Below are 18,116 nucleotides of genomic sequence, written 5' to 3'. Positions count from 1 at the left end.
TCATCGAAAATTTGGACCATCGGATGAAGGTGTGCCGCCGAGGTCGCGGCGGCCATTTGGACGATATTTTGTTCCATACATAATTGAGCTATACCAATATTATCATAGTAAAGAGAAATGACAATAGTTTCTTAAAAAAATTGTATTTTATTTAAAATCAACACCGGCCCTGGAAACTTAACCACACTTTATAATCTAACCGAACCCACGGCAGCCGCATGGCTTGGTAGCCGAATGGGTTAGTGCGTGACTACCATTCGGAAGTTCGTAGATCTGATATTCATGCATGTACATCAAAAAAAGTGTTTTGTAATAGCGGTCGCCCCTCGGTAGGCAATGGCAAACCTCGGAGTGTTTTTTTACCATGAAAAAACTTTTCATAAAAACCAACCATAGGTTTGTCCATTTGTTTAACAACATCAAGAGGCACACCACAAATAGCAGACAATATCAAGACGCACGGCCAAACACCTAACAAAAGTGTACGCTTCAATTATTTATTTATTTATTTATTTATTTAATCCAACCTAACTTAATTTGGTCTAGCCTAACAAAAATTAACCCAACACAACCTAACCTAACATATTTTAAAGCAAAATATTTCACTGGTTAAAACGTGACGAGAACTTAGTATTTACAGAAAGATTTTTTTTATTTTAATTCTCTCTTAAAAAACACTACCTTAGTGGATTTTAATTCACTAAATATTTAATTACAAAAACTACTTTGAAATTCATAGGTTTTAATAGACATTTTAAAATTCAGAATTCTTACACAAACTTTTATTTTAAACTACATACGTATGTTAAAAATATATAAAAATAAATGCCATTTTTCAAAATCGGTTTCTACGGTGTCGTTGTTGATGTGATTGTTTTTGTTGCTGCCGCTGATTTTGCGTTTTTTGCTCAGGTTTGAAATGCTTGGGCTTAGGCATCAGTTTATCAACACCATCGTTGGGAGCTGAACCTGTGAATGTGCAAGGAACCTGATTTACGATTTGTGTGAGGAAAAACAAATTAAACAATACAGGGATGGTAAATGAAAGGCGTTACCAAGCAAAATTTTAATAAACAAATATTAAAAAAAAAATTTTAAGTTAAAAAAAAATTTAATAAACAAATTAATAAATAAAATGGAATCATCTTTTAAAATTAATGAAAATGTAATACTATGTATTACAAAAAAAATTATTTCAGTTTCTTAATGTAGCAAAATTAGTCAGCTACCCTGTGTGTATTACCTTCTGTGGCACTAAATGTGACAATGTTACTGCGCGCTATTGGGTTGAGGAGGGCATTGAAGTTCGGAGGTGAGCCTAAAAGAAATAAAAAGAACATTTTTACAGTGACGTTAATGAGTGCATGCAGATGGATGGATGTGAATTTTCTGGTTAAAAAGGTGCAGAGTGTTGGCTCTTAATGATTGATAAAAATGGTGGTCAAAATACAAGTTTTTAAAAGCAAATAGTTTCTACATTATCCCCAAGTCATAGATAGTGCAGATCAGTACAGACTAAATTCGAATGAAGTTAAAACGCGTTTTTGAGGCTGAAAGAGACTTCTTTTAGTTTAGCTTTCACGTTCTTTAATTTTGCCTGAAAAAAGGCGTAAACTATAGTATAAGAACGTTTTATTAATACAATAACTGAAACAAAAATGCAACTTATCGATGCTAAAAGACTTTTCAATGTACAATTCGAGCAGCCTAACTGCAAAGTGAAAATAAGTCCCTTCACCTTGAATTTATTTATCAATCGGATATCGTAAGCGACTAATTCGAGCTCTTAGAGTAAAACTACCAACAGACTGATGTGTGAAATGTTGTTGTGAGAACTAGGTTTCACACTCTCGCCACCAGTAGCCCACCAAATGTCAACGAAGAATATATCTGTTAATTTCGTCACTCTCATAAATTCTCTTAGGTAGGCATGGCACATATCCCACTTCTGCCAGGTTTGTACTGTTTGTGCAACCAGGTACCCACCTTTGAAATATGTTTGTACAACGTCATCGAGGTCAGTACGGAACTACTCAACTTACTAATAAAATTAATCGATATGTACTCCAAAATAACTATATTTCAACGCACTATCTTGGTAACTTAGGTGTACATAAGGCGTAGTGAAAAATTATTCAATGTAACCTCGGTCAGCTGCAATAAACTACCATAGACGGAAACTGTAGCATCTAAAAGCATGAATGATGCATGACAAACTAATCACCAACTACAACAATATGAACCGACAATTATTCAACCCCACTGTTGAGCGATTTCCTGTCATGTGATCCAAATATTTCGTCAATTCTTCCCAGGCTTGGCTTATTTGTGGGCTTGAGTATAACAGAAATAAACTAAAAGAAATTTATATTTATTCGATGTTGAAAGTTATGGCACAAAGTTCTTCCTATTAGTATTATTTTTTTTTTTAATTTTTATATAAAATGTACTTAGAAAAAATATAAAAATAAATTTTTTTTTGTCGAGAGTTTTTGGGTAAAAATATTTAAAGCCATTTTCAAAGCATTTCCCTCAGATTTTTTAAATTTTTTTTTCAATAACTGTGACTATGCTTAGTAATCACTGCAAGTTTCATAGTATAATTCATGCAGCAAATCAGTAAAAAATTAGTAGAAGCCCTGGGATACATATTTGCATAGTGCCAAGATCAAAAAGTTCCCTGAACAAGCGCCAGGTGACGCTCTAAGACAACTGATTTGAGTTCTGTTGTGTTTGTTAGGTTGCCACATCTGTGATTAACATTCCTTATAAAATTGTATCGTCATTGCTTTCCATTTGCAAAAGTTGCGCCGCCCTGAGTAAATCTACCTCTGCAGGTGTTTTCGATTGATTTAAGTTTTAAAATTGCAACAACGAGTTTGAATAAAATTTTGTTATTAAATTTTAAAACTGATTCCCTTTCGAAATGTTGGGAGACTTTTTCGGTAATGAAACTCTACAGAAAATAGGCTTTATGGATTTCCTTTCGAAATGTTGGGAAACTGTTTCGGGTGGCATGAACGCTTCAGAAGAGATCGTGAGACCATCGAGGATTACGAACGTAGTGGCAGACCATCGACTTCGAAAACTGATGAAAAAATCAGTAAAGTGAAAGAAAAGTTGATGAATAACCATAACTTAACCATGAGAGAGCTGAAAGAGGAGTTGAACCGTACATATGGATCCATTCAGGATACTGTAATTGATGATTTGGGTTTGCGCCGTTCCAAAGGACCTGAATTTCATGCATAAAAGGGACCGGGTTGATATCATCAAAGATATGATTTCCAAGGCTGAACCCGACCCAATATTCATCAAATGCATCATTACTGGAGACGAGACGTGGATACGTAGTTTTATGAATACGACACGTAATCCAGACATCAGACGGCGGAGTGGAGAGCTCCGAATAAACCAAGACCAAAAGAACCCAAGTCGTTTTCAGTCACAAAATAAAGCGATCTCACGGAGATGTTTGTATGAAGCAATTCGTCAAAAAAGAAATTATTTGTGGGAAAACAACTCGTTGATTATGCACCACGATAACGCACCGTCGCACAGTACCATAATTATCCTTGAACTTTTGACCAAGAACGAAACGAATACCAGCCAACAGCTGTCGAATTCACCTGATCTGGCTCCCTGCGATTTTTTACTGCTTGATTGAGTCAAAAATCGACTAGGAAAAACATATTTTCACAGTCGAAAAAAAGTAATGGAAAAATCGAAGACAGCTCTGATGGCTCTACGAAAAATAGAGATCCAGAAATGTAACATATGTACATTTGTAAGCAGATACCCGGTATGATACTGACTGTAAATTAAGATTTTGGACAGCAAAGACCTGTCAGCACCACACCGGATCATGATTCAAATATATGGTGGACTTGTATTTGGGCCACGTATAGATGGTTTTACTAATTTTGATACATCACTATTAATTATACCGATCGTGCCTAATGGCTTGTGCAACAATTTAGTCCTACCAAATGGTAACTATACGGTAACAATTAGTATTCCATAGCCTGAACAAATACTTTCAGGAAAATCGCTTTGAAGGTTTAGTTACTAGAATCTTTTTTAATAATTATGAGAACGTATTAATGAGTAAGTGATTTTTTATATTTAAATTGATATTATTTTGTCAACAAAATCAAAATGCATCTTTTTTCTTTGAATAATAAACAAAATCATTTAAATTTTTTTTTTATTTTTATTTAACCATTTCTTCTGGATCCCAATCAAAGCTAGAAGCCTTCTTTAATAGCAGTCCCTCTAAATTATTTAAAATTTTAGAAAAATGGAAGAATAAAATAGGGCATAGGCCATTAGGGTCGATCGCTGTGTTGTGCTTGTAATAATGGATATAAGTTGGATATCGATGAGAATTTTGGATGCTAGAAATTATTTAGATCAATTTGGTGCTGGAGAAAGAGCTGATGAGTTAGAGTTGTTCTGATTACTTTTTAGCTTTTTATTGTATTTTATTGTATAAAAATATTTTCTCTTAAATAGGTATATTTAGCAGCATCAAAAAATTTTCACAATTTAAATAATACTTTCTCTATTATATTGCAATTTGATAAAGCGAAAATATTGTAAATCGTTATAAATTTTAATCTTTCAAAAAATTAAGGTCAACTTACAAACATAAATGCACACGTCAATATTAAATTTATTGTAAATTTCACACAAGCAAACATTCAGCTCTTACTCCAACTCAAAAATATTGCATGCAAGTTAGTGTTACAGTAAAAACGACACACACCGATCGGACTTAGATAGACGTCCTCCGCCGACGAAGCCGCATTGAGTGTTGGCGTGTCATCGCGCTCAGAGTCAACAAAATCATTATCATAACTGGTCACAAACGAAGCTAACGAGGAGGTGGAGGATTCTGTGGAGCAGGATGGAGACGAAAGTGGTGAGAGTAGTGGTGGTTGTTGAGATTGTGGTGGTTTATTGGTTGGGATTTTAATTTGATTAGCAATACAATCATCAATAGCATCTATGAGCATTTCATCCGTGGGAACTTTGGGATCAGGAGTGATTGAACATGTAAAGGGAATAACAAAAGCAAAAACAAAATACTATAGGTTAACAAAAAGCTGAAATATACAAATAAATAGAAATACATTTTCTAAACATAATTATTGTTAATACGAAATTGGCAATTACTTGCGTTGACAACATTGGTCAGCAGCGGCAGCGGTACGTGCGGCTTGGTGTCGGCGGCGCTTTCATGTCCTGGTGTCGATTTTTTTTGCATATCAGCATGACCATTCAAATTATTAAAAAACTTTTCGTTTTGAGGCTTCAAAGCCTCACGCGGTTTTACTGTATGGGAGAGCGGCACAAAAGAGATAATTATACTGATTTTTTTTTTAAGAAAAGAAAACAAAACAAAACAAACAGAACTAACCAAATGCACAATGCTAGTAATTTTGCGTGCACAGAAAAAAGTTTAAATTAAAAAAAATTCAAATCTTCTATCAACGCGTGTCAGCAAACTGGATGCTGTGAAAGATGAGAAAATTAGCCAATAATAGAGTAGAGATTTAAAATTAAAAACTTGCATAGATATATATATATATTTCATTTCAATCTTTGTTCGAATTGTTTATAAAAAAATTCTTAATTAAAAAATTTTACTTCAGAACTGTTTTGTTTTATGAAATTATGTCTAAGCATTAGGTTTGTAAGTTTAGAACTAATTGAATTTCGGTAGCTCTTCTTTGCTCGTAAGTGTAAGTGTATGTACGCATGTATGTGGAAAAGTAAACACTAATGTATTATATAACATAACATAAGTAAGCAAAAGCATAAAGCGAAACTTATTAGTCATCTATTCAATATCCATTACCGACTCCTCCCACTGCGCCCAGTTCACTTTCACTTTTTTGTTGCCCATTGTCAAGTGCTAACTGCGGTGTTTTCGGCGACACTGGAATTGAGTTAGCACTTTCCGCTGAAGCTGTTTGCTTTTGATCAGTATGATCAGAATTCTGTGAAGCTATCGTTGCCTCTGCTTCTTTGATCTGAATCGTAGGTATATTTTTCTTAATGGGCGATTTTGTCTCGTTCGATTCTGATTTTTCGGTAAAACTGAGGTCTTTGGCGTTCTCATCGCTAGTATCCTGCAAAAAAAAATTAAGAATAAGAGAAATAAATTAGCTGTGAATATTTTCAAAAAACACAAAAATGATATACACGATAAAGGCTACTAAAATAGGGTATTAATTATGGGTTAGGTTCATAGTGAAAAAAAATTCAGAAGGTTTGGCCTGCATCGGCACTCAGCAAATGTGAAGGAATCAGTAGAAGTGCCAATGTATGTAATAGAGGATGTGACGGCGGTTTGCTTACGACAAAACTGAGGCTGCATTGGTGGTACATGAAAATTAACTCTCCCTCCACTCATCTGACTCCGTTGCCGCCTGAAGAGTGGCTGATTGGACTAGTGTCTGAATACGTAAAGACGATTGGGTACAGGGTTCGCTCTTTAACTATGGAGAAATAAAAAAACAGTAAGGGGAACCTTGGCTGCCACGTCACTTGATAGCTTCGGCAGCCGAGTTCTGCACGATCATTTCACTTGTATTCACACACTCGTTCAATCAGTCGTTGTTCAGATAGCAACGAAGTAGGATGAGAGAGAATTGTGTTGATTTTTTTCGTATATCACTAATACAGTTTTATCGCCAGCCGAAATTTCCACAATCATTTCATACACTCGTCCAATCAATCGTTGTTCAGATGGTAATGAAGGGGAATTGGTTGCTATTTTTTCGTATATCACCAACACAATCTTACTTTTTTTGCAAACACATCCTAAGTGGCGGCAGCCCATCAGTTGGTTCTGTCAAATTCGCTCGAAGCCGAATAACGGTCTATTAAAGAGTACGACTCCATAAATATTTTCAATACGTGAATACGTGTGCAATGATCGTGCGGAATTCTGCTGCCGCGTACCCGGTGACGTAGCAGCCGAAGTTACTCTCACGATTTCGCTTTTCACTATAGCTGAAAGCCAAACCTGGCAATTTAATCATCATTGCTGCACTGTAACCGGTGAGATGATAAATCGGTGTACAAGGTGAATTCCAAAATAAACAGGACTGAGCTAAAATAAAAACGACAGGAGCCTTGTTCTGATAACTACGAGTTCATTTATTCAAAATAGTCTCCTCTGGCCTCGATACACTATTTTGCGCGATCTAAAAGCTCTTCGGAAAAGTATTTCAGGTCATTGAACGGAATGTCCTTCAGGATGTCGGTACAAGCCTTTTAGATGGCCTTTACGGACGCAAAAAGTTCTTCTTTCATGCTCAAATGCAATTTACCGAATAGGTAAAAGTCACAGGGAGCCATACCAGGCGAATACGGTGAGTGATTTATGGTTAAAACGCGGTTTATAGTCAAAAAGTCAGTCACAAGAGTGGATCGATGAGTTTGAGCATTATCATGTAATAAGTGTCAGCTTCTTCCTTCGCGGTATTCAGCGCAAATTCGACGAAAGCTTCAAAACGCCAAGATAGAAAATTGCATTGACGGTTTGGCCCGTTGACATGAACTCCTTGTGGATAGTTCCCCTGAAATCGTAAAAACAAATCAGTATCGACTTGATTTTTGACTTCTCACAACGCCATTTTTTGGGTGGTGGCTCGTCTGGAGCCTTCCATTCGGCACTTTGATGCTTAGTTTCAGGTTCATGTTGGAAATATCACGTTTTATCACCAGTTACAATGTTGTAAAGAAAGTTCTCGTCTTTTCTCACCTCTTTAATGAGGTCTTTCGAATGTTGAATTCTGAGCAATTTTTGGTCCGCAGTTAATTTGTGCGGAATGAAACGTGCACAGACCTTTCGTAATCCTGAATGGTCAGCTAAAATGCGAGAAATCGATGTTTTGATACTCAACTCTGGTTTTATGAATTTCAACGATGATTTCGGTACATTTTTGATAAATTTACGAACAATTTCGACGAAGTTTTCGGTGATTATTGATTTTGGGCGGCCCGTATGTTCATTGTCATTTATGTCCTCACAAAACCGTCTCTGAAACGTGTAAACCACTCATGAACTCTAGCACGAGATAGACACTCATCGCCATAAACTTTTTTCATCAGTTCAAATGTACCGAAACATTTTGCCGACTTTAAAACAAAATTAGATATTAGCTCTTTGTTCGAAACTCATTTTTGTACCGATGACACCAACATACCGACACTTTAGACGCAATAACTTCGCTTCCACTCTACCCAATGTCAGCAAGCTTTCACTAGAAGTCAGCTAAAGATGTATTATAACTTCCAATGCACTAAATCATTAAAAAGATGGCGCCCTCAAAAACATTTTTATGACACCAGTCTTGTTTATTTTGGACTTCACCTTGTTTAACCATTTCCACTTATCATACAACGATAATTTTAAAAGAGGTGCTATAAACACCTAAAATTTGGTACAAAAGATGAGCCCCAAAAGAATAAATACAATGCAAGAAAAAAATGGGCAGTGCCACGCCCACTTTTGTATAAATGCATATAAAGAAACTTAGTAAAACTTACTCAAACCTGGTACACGTATTGCTCCCAATTTCACTTAGATCCTACATAAATATTATTGATAAACCCACACCCACTTTTTTCTATGTTAAGCCTAAATTTCCATGCATCCATCTGAAGGTTCGGGGACACAGAGATATTGAGGGCAGTTCTAAACCTGATGAGTTAACCAGGAAGGTACTATTCTTCAACTGCTCACTGATAGAAGTACTTTGGGATACCTGTACCCACGAGCAAATTATTAATTAAGAAAAACATTATCCAAGAGGCCAATAGGGCATGGAGAGCTGAAGACACGCGCGTGACAGCAAGGTTACTATGGCCACAAATGAACAAGAAAAAGGCAAAGGAACTGCTTAGCTTCTCAAGAGAGAATATCTTGAAGGTCGTGGCTTGTATAAGCGGTCATTGTCTATACGGCAGACAATTCTGAGACTAGGAGTTTTCTTCCATGAATATTGTAGAAGCTGTAGAGATGAGGAAGAGGAGGAAGAGGAAGAAATACTTGAACAGTTCCTCTGCATTTGTCCAGACTTATCTAAATCAGAGCAGGTTGTCTAGGTAAATACTTTTCCAATTCTCTTACAGAACTATCTGGCGTGGGGATGGGACCAATTCTGCGCTTCATAAGAACTACAAAATGGTTCCGCGAAGAAAAGTAGTTCCGAATTATAATTCTCTGAATTCATCTGAAGTTCCGAACTATAATTCTCAAGGTCTATGAGTTTGTTTGATTCTAAAAATTAACACCCAGCCTCAATTAAATTATATGCTAAAATTTGGGCTGGTATGGAAAGGTCGGTCCGGACCGAATTTAGCCCTTCTTATTTGTTAATTTTTAATTTGAAATACATAGTATCTAATTTATTTGTATTGCCTACCATACTATATCCACTGCTAGCGGATGGTGTAGACTCATTGAGCGCATCTTCCTCCTCCTGAATTGGCATGTAGTCAGAGTCATCTTCGGAGTTTGCATTGGCATATATCGATAACAATTGGTTGCAACGTAAATCCGATTCAGGACAATCATCCTCGCGTGGGCGCTTATGCCTGAATCGTGGCTATGTGAGAAATATTAGAAGAAAATATTTTTTAAACTAGTTGCAGTTCTATATATTTCATTAATTTTCTCAATGAAACACACCCGAAGCAAATCCTGCATATCAGGTGCCGAAAATACTTCACCAGCTGGTTGGCAGTGAATGCGCGGCCGGTACACAGCTATAGTAATTATCTTGCTAAGCTTGGACAACACATCACCAATTACATCACTTTTCTGCGATTTGCACGCATTCTCCCACTCCTGTATTGCCTTCATACCGTTCATGCGTATGGAACGTAGCTTACGACGACGTGTCTGTATGAAGTAGACGAGACTGTGGGCCGTAACGGGACCATTACCAATTAGCAGAGCACATAGCGATAGCCCCAGACGTAATTGCCGCATGATTATGATTAGCACAAGAAATGGTAGCCACGGCAATGGACGCACCAAGCTGGCATCCTTTTTATCTAAAAGAAAAACAAAAAGTGCAAATAATAAAGTTGAAATCTTGCATTGCAGCAGCTTCCTAAAAGATGTCTTACCATGTGGCAAACTCCACTTGGCGGTATCCTCAAAAATGCGCAGCACTCGATCACCACGGTCCAATACAAATTGGCCGATACGAGTGGATGAGAATCTCTCCATTAGTTGATAAGCTTTGTCGAAGAGCACGCTGCCGCTTGTGGTGGCTTCCAAGACCGGTTCCGCGTCGATTTCCGTTTCGGACCGTTCATGAGGCTGCTGCTGCTCTGTATTGGAATCCAGCTCCATATTTCAGTAGGAAAACTGCTGAGTGAATTTAGCTCAACTGTAAAATTAGTAATAAATACCTTCATTAGTAATAAAGACAATCATTGCAAGGTGTAGTTAGATTGAGAAAACGTTTGCTTTTTTGCCTTACATACATATATATAAAGGGTGTTACAATATATTATAAAGTAAATAAAAAAAAAATAATCAAAAAAATGAAAAATTAACATATAGCCAAAACTTCGCACTATGACGTGCTGCTATTGTTGTGAGCACAGGTGTATTTGACTAAAGGGTGGTTAAGTTTCAAGGGCCAGTGTTGATTGTGAATAAAATACAATTTTTTAAGAAATTATTTATTCTCATTTCTCTTTATTATGATAATATTGGTATGGCTGAATTACGTATGAACAAAATATCGGCCAAATGGCCGCTGCAGCCTCGGCGGCACACCTCCATTCGATGTTCCAAATTTTCGCTGACGCTGAGGCATAACTGAGGTTCTATGCCGTTAATGTGCCGAATTATCTCATCCTTCAGTTCTTGAATTGTTGCTGGCTTATCGATGTACACCTTTTCTTTCAAATAACTCCAAAGAAAGAAGTCTAACGGCCATCAAATATTTCGCACAAAAGAGCCATTGTTTCGTTAGCTGTGTGACAAGTGGCACCATCCTGTTGAAACCACATATCGTCCACATCCATATCATCCACTGAGGTAAAAATGTGCCTCATCACTGAAGATGAAGTGCACGATATTCATTTTGATCAAATTCAAGAGACACAACTTATGCTGAACTTGACTCATTGAAATAGAGAGCAGACGGAAAGCCTCGCTTTCGAACAACAAACAAAAAAAAACACTTGGATGAGGTAATCCTTTGTTCGATTAAAACACAAACACGCAAACACGCAAAATCACTTTTATTTGGGGACACATAAATTTACATGTCGATCAATGTTTTTTTTCCTTTATTGTCTTTTTTTTGCCGACGTATATGTGCATGTATGTACATATATATGTACATGTGCACTCATACTGCCCTAGCAGATTCTGTGTAGTAAAGACACAACACATACACGTATACATACATACATATTTATTTGCATAACTAGTGGCCTTTATCAGCGCAACTATTCAAAAATTTATAATTAATTAATACTTGTTTTTGTGGGTGCAAATTTCACTATCAGTAATCGCTACTATTTATGAGCAACGCATTGAATTATTTGTGAGAACTACATATTTTTCTTATTGTAAGTCTTTATTGAAATGTTGAATTTGTTAGTTAGTGGAAGTGGAATTTGGTCTTTAATTTTAATTTTGTATTATTTTGTTCACGTGATAGAGCAAATAATTGTAAGAATATTGGTAAACAAACATATGTGCACTTGTGTTCACGAAAATAGCAGTGCGGTATATCGCACGGTTTTGAATGTACATTTATTTTTTATTTATTTTTTTGTATGTTTTTACAAAAATACAACAGTTTTAAACTTTGAACAAAACTTAAAAATTCAACAAGTTTTACTAGAATTTTTAAATTTTTTGATAAGCATCCTTAGAAAAATTCTGCGTATGTAGTTTATAACCAATTGAAGAATATGTAGTTGTAACCAATAATATAAATTCCAATAATTTAATGTGGCTCAGCATTCGTGTTGATTTTTAATATTTTTTTTTATTGTCAGTATCTTGCATTGCCTAACGAATGATCGAAATTTTTTTCTAAAGTATTTTAAAAAGTTTATGTAAGTTTTGAACTACTTCAAACTTGCACTTTATTTTACCAAAACTGAATGAGCTATAAAAATGCATACAATTTTTTTTTATTCCGGTTAAAATATAAAATTTTGTTCAAATTTTCTACAAAGGTTGAAACTGTAAAGATGAACTATATTTTTATAAAAAATGTTTGTAAAATAAAAAAATACTTTTTTATAAAAAATGTAATGAATAAATATTTTTTATAAAAAATTGTATTAAAAATTAAATAAAAATGTAAATGTTTAATTTTAATAAAAAATAAATAAATCTTTTTTATAAGAAAGGTAATAAAAAAAAATTAAATAAATATTTTCTGTAAAATATCTAATAAAAACTAAACAAATTTTTTTTATTAATAATGTATGGCAAATAAAAAAAAAGTTATAAAAAATGTACTAAAAATTAAATAAATATTTTTTATACAAAATTTATTAAAAATTAAATAAATATTTTTTATCAAACATGTAATAAAAAATAAATAAATCTATTTATAAAAACTGCGATAAAAAATAATAGTTACATTTTATAAAAAATGTATTAAAAATGAAATAAATATTTTTTTTATTGTACAAAAAATGTAATAAAAAATAAATAATTTTTTTTTTGTAAGAAAAGTAATAAAAAATAAATAAATATTTTTTTATAAAATTGTGTTAAAAATTAAATAAATATTTTCTATAAAGTATATAATGAAAACTAAACAAATCTTTTTTATAAAAAATGTAGTAAAAAATAAATAAATCTTTTTTATAAAAAATGCAATAAAAAATGAATAAATACTTTTTATAAAAAATGTACTAAACATTAAGTAAATATTTCTTATAAAAATGTAATAAAAAATAATTAAACCTTTTCTATAAAAAATGTGATAAAAAATAAATAAATGATCAAAACTATGCAATGTATTGCGCTGCAATTATTCTGAACATAGCTGTATATGCACGTATGTGTGTGTGTTTGATTAGTATTTTCATTTATACGAGAAAGCCGGGCGCCAAGTTTAATGGGGTCAGCGATAGAAAAGTTCAAAAAGCCTTTATGCGCTTTAAGCCTATAACGGAATAAATGCAAACATAAAATATTTATAGCCATTGTAGGCGTAAGTACATATATTTGTATGAATAAAATTAACGAAACTAGTTTACAGGGTAGTCCAGGGCATTTGAACTGTACATTTTTTTGACTTTGATAGCTAGGAACAGGTGCGATTTGTAAGAAATTCAACTTTAGTTACACATTCACAGCATGGTGCGCTTTTTGCTTGAACAAAGTTAGTAAATATTACAAATATATTTCCAAAATGAAGATTTTTAAAGCAAGCTGTAAGAAATTTATGTGAGCGAATGAAAATAAGCTCATTCTCTTCTCAGCGGCTGCGTTGACAAACAGAATTTTCGTAAAAATCCACATGCTCTCATAGAGGAGGCGTCATCGTTGTTCCATTTTTTCGAAAATGAGCAAAAAGCCACCGTAAAAGTTATTGGCAAACTTTACTGAGTCATGTTGACCAATTTTTTTCTTTTCCTAATAGAAAACGATAACATAGATGACATTTCGTTTCAACAGGACAGCCTTCCTCCTATACAGCCAATCCTATATTTGATCTTCTGTCAGGCTCACTTGGGCGCCTTGAGCTGCGATTTGACTAAATTAGAATATTGATTTGACAGAATATGCTTTGTAAAGCCAGCTGTGAATGACATAGTTAGGTTTATGCTTTGCAATACAAAAAAAGAATTCCTCGCAAAATATTCATGCCGAATTTATAGCCGAATTAATTTCGAAACGTTGGACTGACTACTCTGTATAAATAAATGTATACACGTTAGATTTTATATTTACGTCTATTTCCGAGATAAAATAAAGGAGTAATGTACATACAGAGTATATTAATTGTATCCAAAACAGATACTGATTTCAGAAAATTTTTAAATAGTTAACCACAAACGCAGCGTTTCCAGGACCGCAGCAACGGCACAAATTACCGCAAGGCAATACCAATAAATCCGACGCCGGAATGGATAGCACTTTATAGTACGCACAATCACTAGCCAGGAATCAAGAATCCATTTTCTTGTATAAACATTTTCAAGTGATCGAGAGTTACCGTGGGAAAATAATTGTTTTTGGAAAATGCGAGAATATTTTTGTTCGAGAAGCTTTAAAACTCAAAAAATACTTTATGAAAATATGTAGGAATCTTTAAGAAAGCATTTTCTAGAACAGAAAAGTATAAAATATACATTCTGTCTACCAAGTATCGGGAATTGTTCATTTAAAAAGCGCGCGTTACACAAAAGGAATGTTGGTACAACTCTCCTCTATAGTGTTGCAGAGTTTGAGCGTGATCTGCCGATTAGCTTGTTTTTGGCATTTAATTATGTCAGTCAACCGCAGGTGTGCTCTGCGATTTTCACTATGGGTAAAAATATCGAACACAGAATTTGTCTTAAATTTTGTATTTTGAACGGGATTTCGTATGCGGACTTGTTGAAAATGTTGGAGAAAGCCTATGGCGAGTGTGTTTTATCAAAATACGGATCTACGAGTGGTATAAGGCTTTTGCAGAGCGCCGACCTGGTCGCCCATCAACGTCTTCAACGGAAGAAAACCTCGACAAAGTCAAGGAAATGGTGCTGGAAAACCATTATTTAAGTATCTCACGAATCAATTTGCAATATTTTTCACCATCAATTGGGCATGAGACGGGTGGCTGCTCGACTCGTTCCAGGAGAGAGTTGAATTTCTTTCAAAAAATTCATCGGAGGAAGGTGGCTGAAGACATGCTTGAGCAAGTGAATTCTAACCCAATCTTTATCCAGCGCATCATAACAGGAAACGTAGGTATATGAGTTTGACATGCAAACTAGTCAACAAGCGACATCCACATGAACCGAAACCCAAAAAACCAGGTCACAGGAGGTCAAAAGTGAAAGTTATGTTACTCGATTTCTTTGATTATCATGGTGTTGTGCACTCGAAATCTCGGAATTCGTTCGAAAAGGGTTCTACGGTAAATAAAGAATATTATTTGGAAGTTAAGCGATGTTTGAGCGAGAATGTGCGTAGAAAACGGCCTAATTTGTGGAAAGAAAACTTATGGATCTTGCACAATGATAACTCACCGTCTCACAAGGCTTATATTGTGAACACTTTTTTTAGCAGAAACTCGACAAATATCATAAAAAAATCACAATTCATCAAGTCTGGTCAATACGATTTAGTCACCGGTTGTCAACGTCTATCCCATCTAACGATAGGCCCAAGAAATATGCTAATTCGGTGCCCTTAGTTCAAAGGGAGATAAGTGTTAGATGAGTGGGTTTAAGAGGGCAAGTGAATAGGTGATCAGTATCATGCGGGGTACCTTTACAGTATTATCTCCATTGATACTTGTATAATACATAGTTGCGTTCATGTTGTTTCGGGAAGAACTAAAAATTAGTTATAGCGGCCGCCGTAGTTAGCGGGGTTTCGGTCTAAATACCATTGGATTGGTCTGAGTTCGAATAGGCGTACAACGAATATATAAAAGGTGTTGTTACTCGGTTCTTTATTGCGAATTGGTGGGTTGAATGTCAAAGTGATCTGGTGTTATGTTAATGCTTTGTAGTTGTTGTTTATTTTTTACATTCTGCTTAGAATTTTAAACGTCAAAGCAGCGAATTATAAAACAACAAAAAAATAAATGTGATTATTGCTCTAGTGACTTCACCTTGTATAGATTCGCCTTGACGTAAAAAAAATACGCCGGCTGCAGTTTTTTTCTATTGTGTGATTACCATTCGGTGTTGGGTGATGGTTCGAAGCTTACAGCTTACAGTTCGTTTGAAATATGAAAAGATAAAAAATGTTTCTTTCAACTGGGACTCAGCCTGCCCAATAAAGTAGAATATGTGAGAAGGAATTCATTTTACTAGTTCACATATATATACATAACATATTTGCAAGTACATATATAATATGCATCCATACATATAATACTAGTCAATATGAATACACGAAAATTAATTAGTAATTAATAAAAATAAATATATAATCAAATGTCGCGAATTTTTGCTAAAAGCAATAATTCAAAATATTTTATATTTAGCGTTTATTTCATCGTTGTGAAAAACAATAACACACACAAAAATTTTGATATTGCAAAAAGAACAAAAAACTGCAAAGGAAGTGCGGCTGCAAAGAAGACAAGGCAATGCAAAAAAAAAGAAAAAAAAGTAGAAAATTATCAACAGGCATAGAGATCAAAGTGTATCGAAACGTAGAAAACTCAACTTCAGTATTAAATTCTAAAACAAAATAAAATGCTCATTTACATAGCCACAAAACTGTGCATACAAATATTCAAGTACATACATATGTATGGTCATTTTCAAGGCGTTTTCAAAACCAATAATATGCGCTCCACACCAACACTCAACACAATGATTATACAAAATCTCTTCTCCTCTACCCCTCTTACGAGCCAATATATGTACCGGTATCCAGTACCAGCTGCCGAATCTACTGTAGCGGCGGATCTGTACCGTTCTGTTATCGCCAACACACACTCTTAATTCTCTTTGCAGCAATGATTATTTAACAAACGGAGTAAAATGATCATAAAGCAATGGATTGAGGAGAACGAAGAATCGAAGAGGTAAAAATGCAAAAAAAAGGATGGCATAGCATGTGAGTGAGAAACGGCAATGTGAAGTCCAGTGAAAGCATGTAAGCTAACAGACAGACAACAGAAGTTACAGAGAAGGCAAGCAGCTGAAAGAGTTACTTAAAGAGCGGGATGTCATTACCGCGTGCAAATGCTAAAACGTGTTATAAACTAAACGGGGAAACAATTTTGGTATTGACCTCAATCACATGCACTTGAATTTAATAAGGCTATGTAAATTCATATGCATTTGAGTAGGGCGACTGATAACTGTAGTATTGCCTCGAAAATCATACAAACACAAACAAATACTCATGACTGCTGAACCGCTGTTAACTAACAATATACTTGTGGGGTCATTCGAATATCAGTATTGAAAATTAACAACAAAAACATTTCAACTTACCGATTGTAAACGATTTTTTTTTTACACAAAATTATTTTTTTACAATTTTCACAAGTACACATACACTATAAAAGCAATAACACTGCACTCCTCTATATTAGATAATACGTTGGGGATTTCGATTTTGGTTTTTTCTTATTGTTTGCAATGTTTATGTAGCACTTTCGTTTTTTAATATTTTCTCATTGAGTTTAACCCTACAGCTTCCCTACGCTAATGTCACAACCACCTGACCAATAACGCGTTTCAACAACTTCTGCATCCGTACAAATCCCGACTGATTGTTGATGGACATCGAAAAGTATTCGTTGGTCTATTGGTCTGATCAAGCGTAGATTTGAATCCGCATTTCTCTGGCTCGGCATTGACATCGGCATCGACATCGCCTCTCTTCGGTGCATTATCAGCTGCCATATCAATCATTGCGCCAAGTTTCGCTGAGAATTCCGCTTCATGCTTTTTAAATCACGGCTTCAGTCGCTGTTTGTTTGCATATGTATGTTTATATTTTGCTGAGCGCCATTGAAATATAGGATAAGAATTTCATTCCAAAATCGCAAATTGTAGTTTTCTTTTAATAAATTGTAGGTCTTGGAAGATAATGAGAAAGTATTAATATGTGATTTTGTTAAGGGAGAATGGTTATACCATATATTCGATAATTGGCAGTAAGTGCTATGCTAAGGTAAAGGTTATCACGTTATGCAAGAATTTATTATACACAGTACGGCTGGTCGACAAAGGTATGGCAGAATTGTTCATGTAACGTTTTCTTGTGACAGCTAAACAGATGAAACTGCACACATACATGCATGTGCCGGCGTCTGATAGGTTCGCGAACTAAGGTACTTAGCGATGACTCAACAACTCGGTACTGATAACACTACTTGCATGACTCGTTTGTATTTTAAATAATACCCCTTTTTATTTTT

The 18,116-nt window shown here is 34.8% G+C and overlaps 1 protein-coding gene across 2 annotated transcripts; it reads right to left on the bottom strand.

Annotated features, from left to right (window-relative positions):
• Positions 1-722: 722 nt before the first annotated feature.
• On the bottom strand, positions 723-17,719 carry LOC129246249 (uncharacterized). Of its 2 annotated transcripts, XM_054884914.1 has the most exons (9): positions 17,185-17,719; positions 10,153-10,418; positions 9,710-10,077; positions 9,444-9,626; positions 5,864-6,137; positions 5,179-5,337; positions 4,769-5,032; positions 1,244-1,318; positions 723-969 (listed from the first exon to the last, which is right to left on the bottom strand). In XM_054884914.1, exons 2-9 carry the CDS (start codon positions 10,379-10,381, stop codon positions 836-838), a joined length of 1,686 nt encoding a protein of 561 aa, XP_054740889.1. In that variant the 5' UTR covers positions 10,382-10,418; positions 17,185-17,719; the 3' UTR covers positions 723-835. The 2 variants fall into 2 exon arrangements, with proteins under 2 accessions (XP_054740889.1, XP_054740890.1); XM_054884915.1 differs by lacking the exon at positions 4,769-5,032 and having other exon boundaries at positions 17,185-17,699.
• Positions 17,720-18,116: the final 397 nt, after the last annotated feature.

This window comes from Anastrepha obliqua, chromosome 4 (genome assembly GCF_027943255.1).
Source record: "Anastrepha obliqua isolate idAnaObli1 chromosome 4, idAnaObli1_1.0, whole genome shotgun sequence".
In the NCBI taxonomy this organism is placed as follows: Eukaryota; Metazoa; Arthropoda; class Insecta; order Diptera; family Tephritidae; genus Anastrepha; species Anastrepha obliqua.
This window is presented reverse-complemented; position numbering and strand designations above follow the sequence as displayed.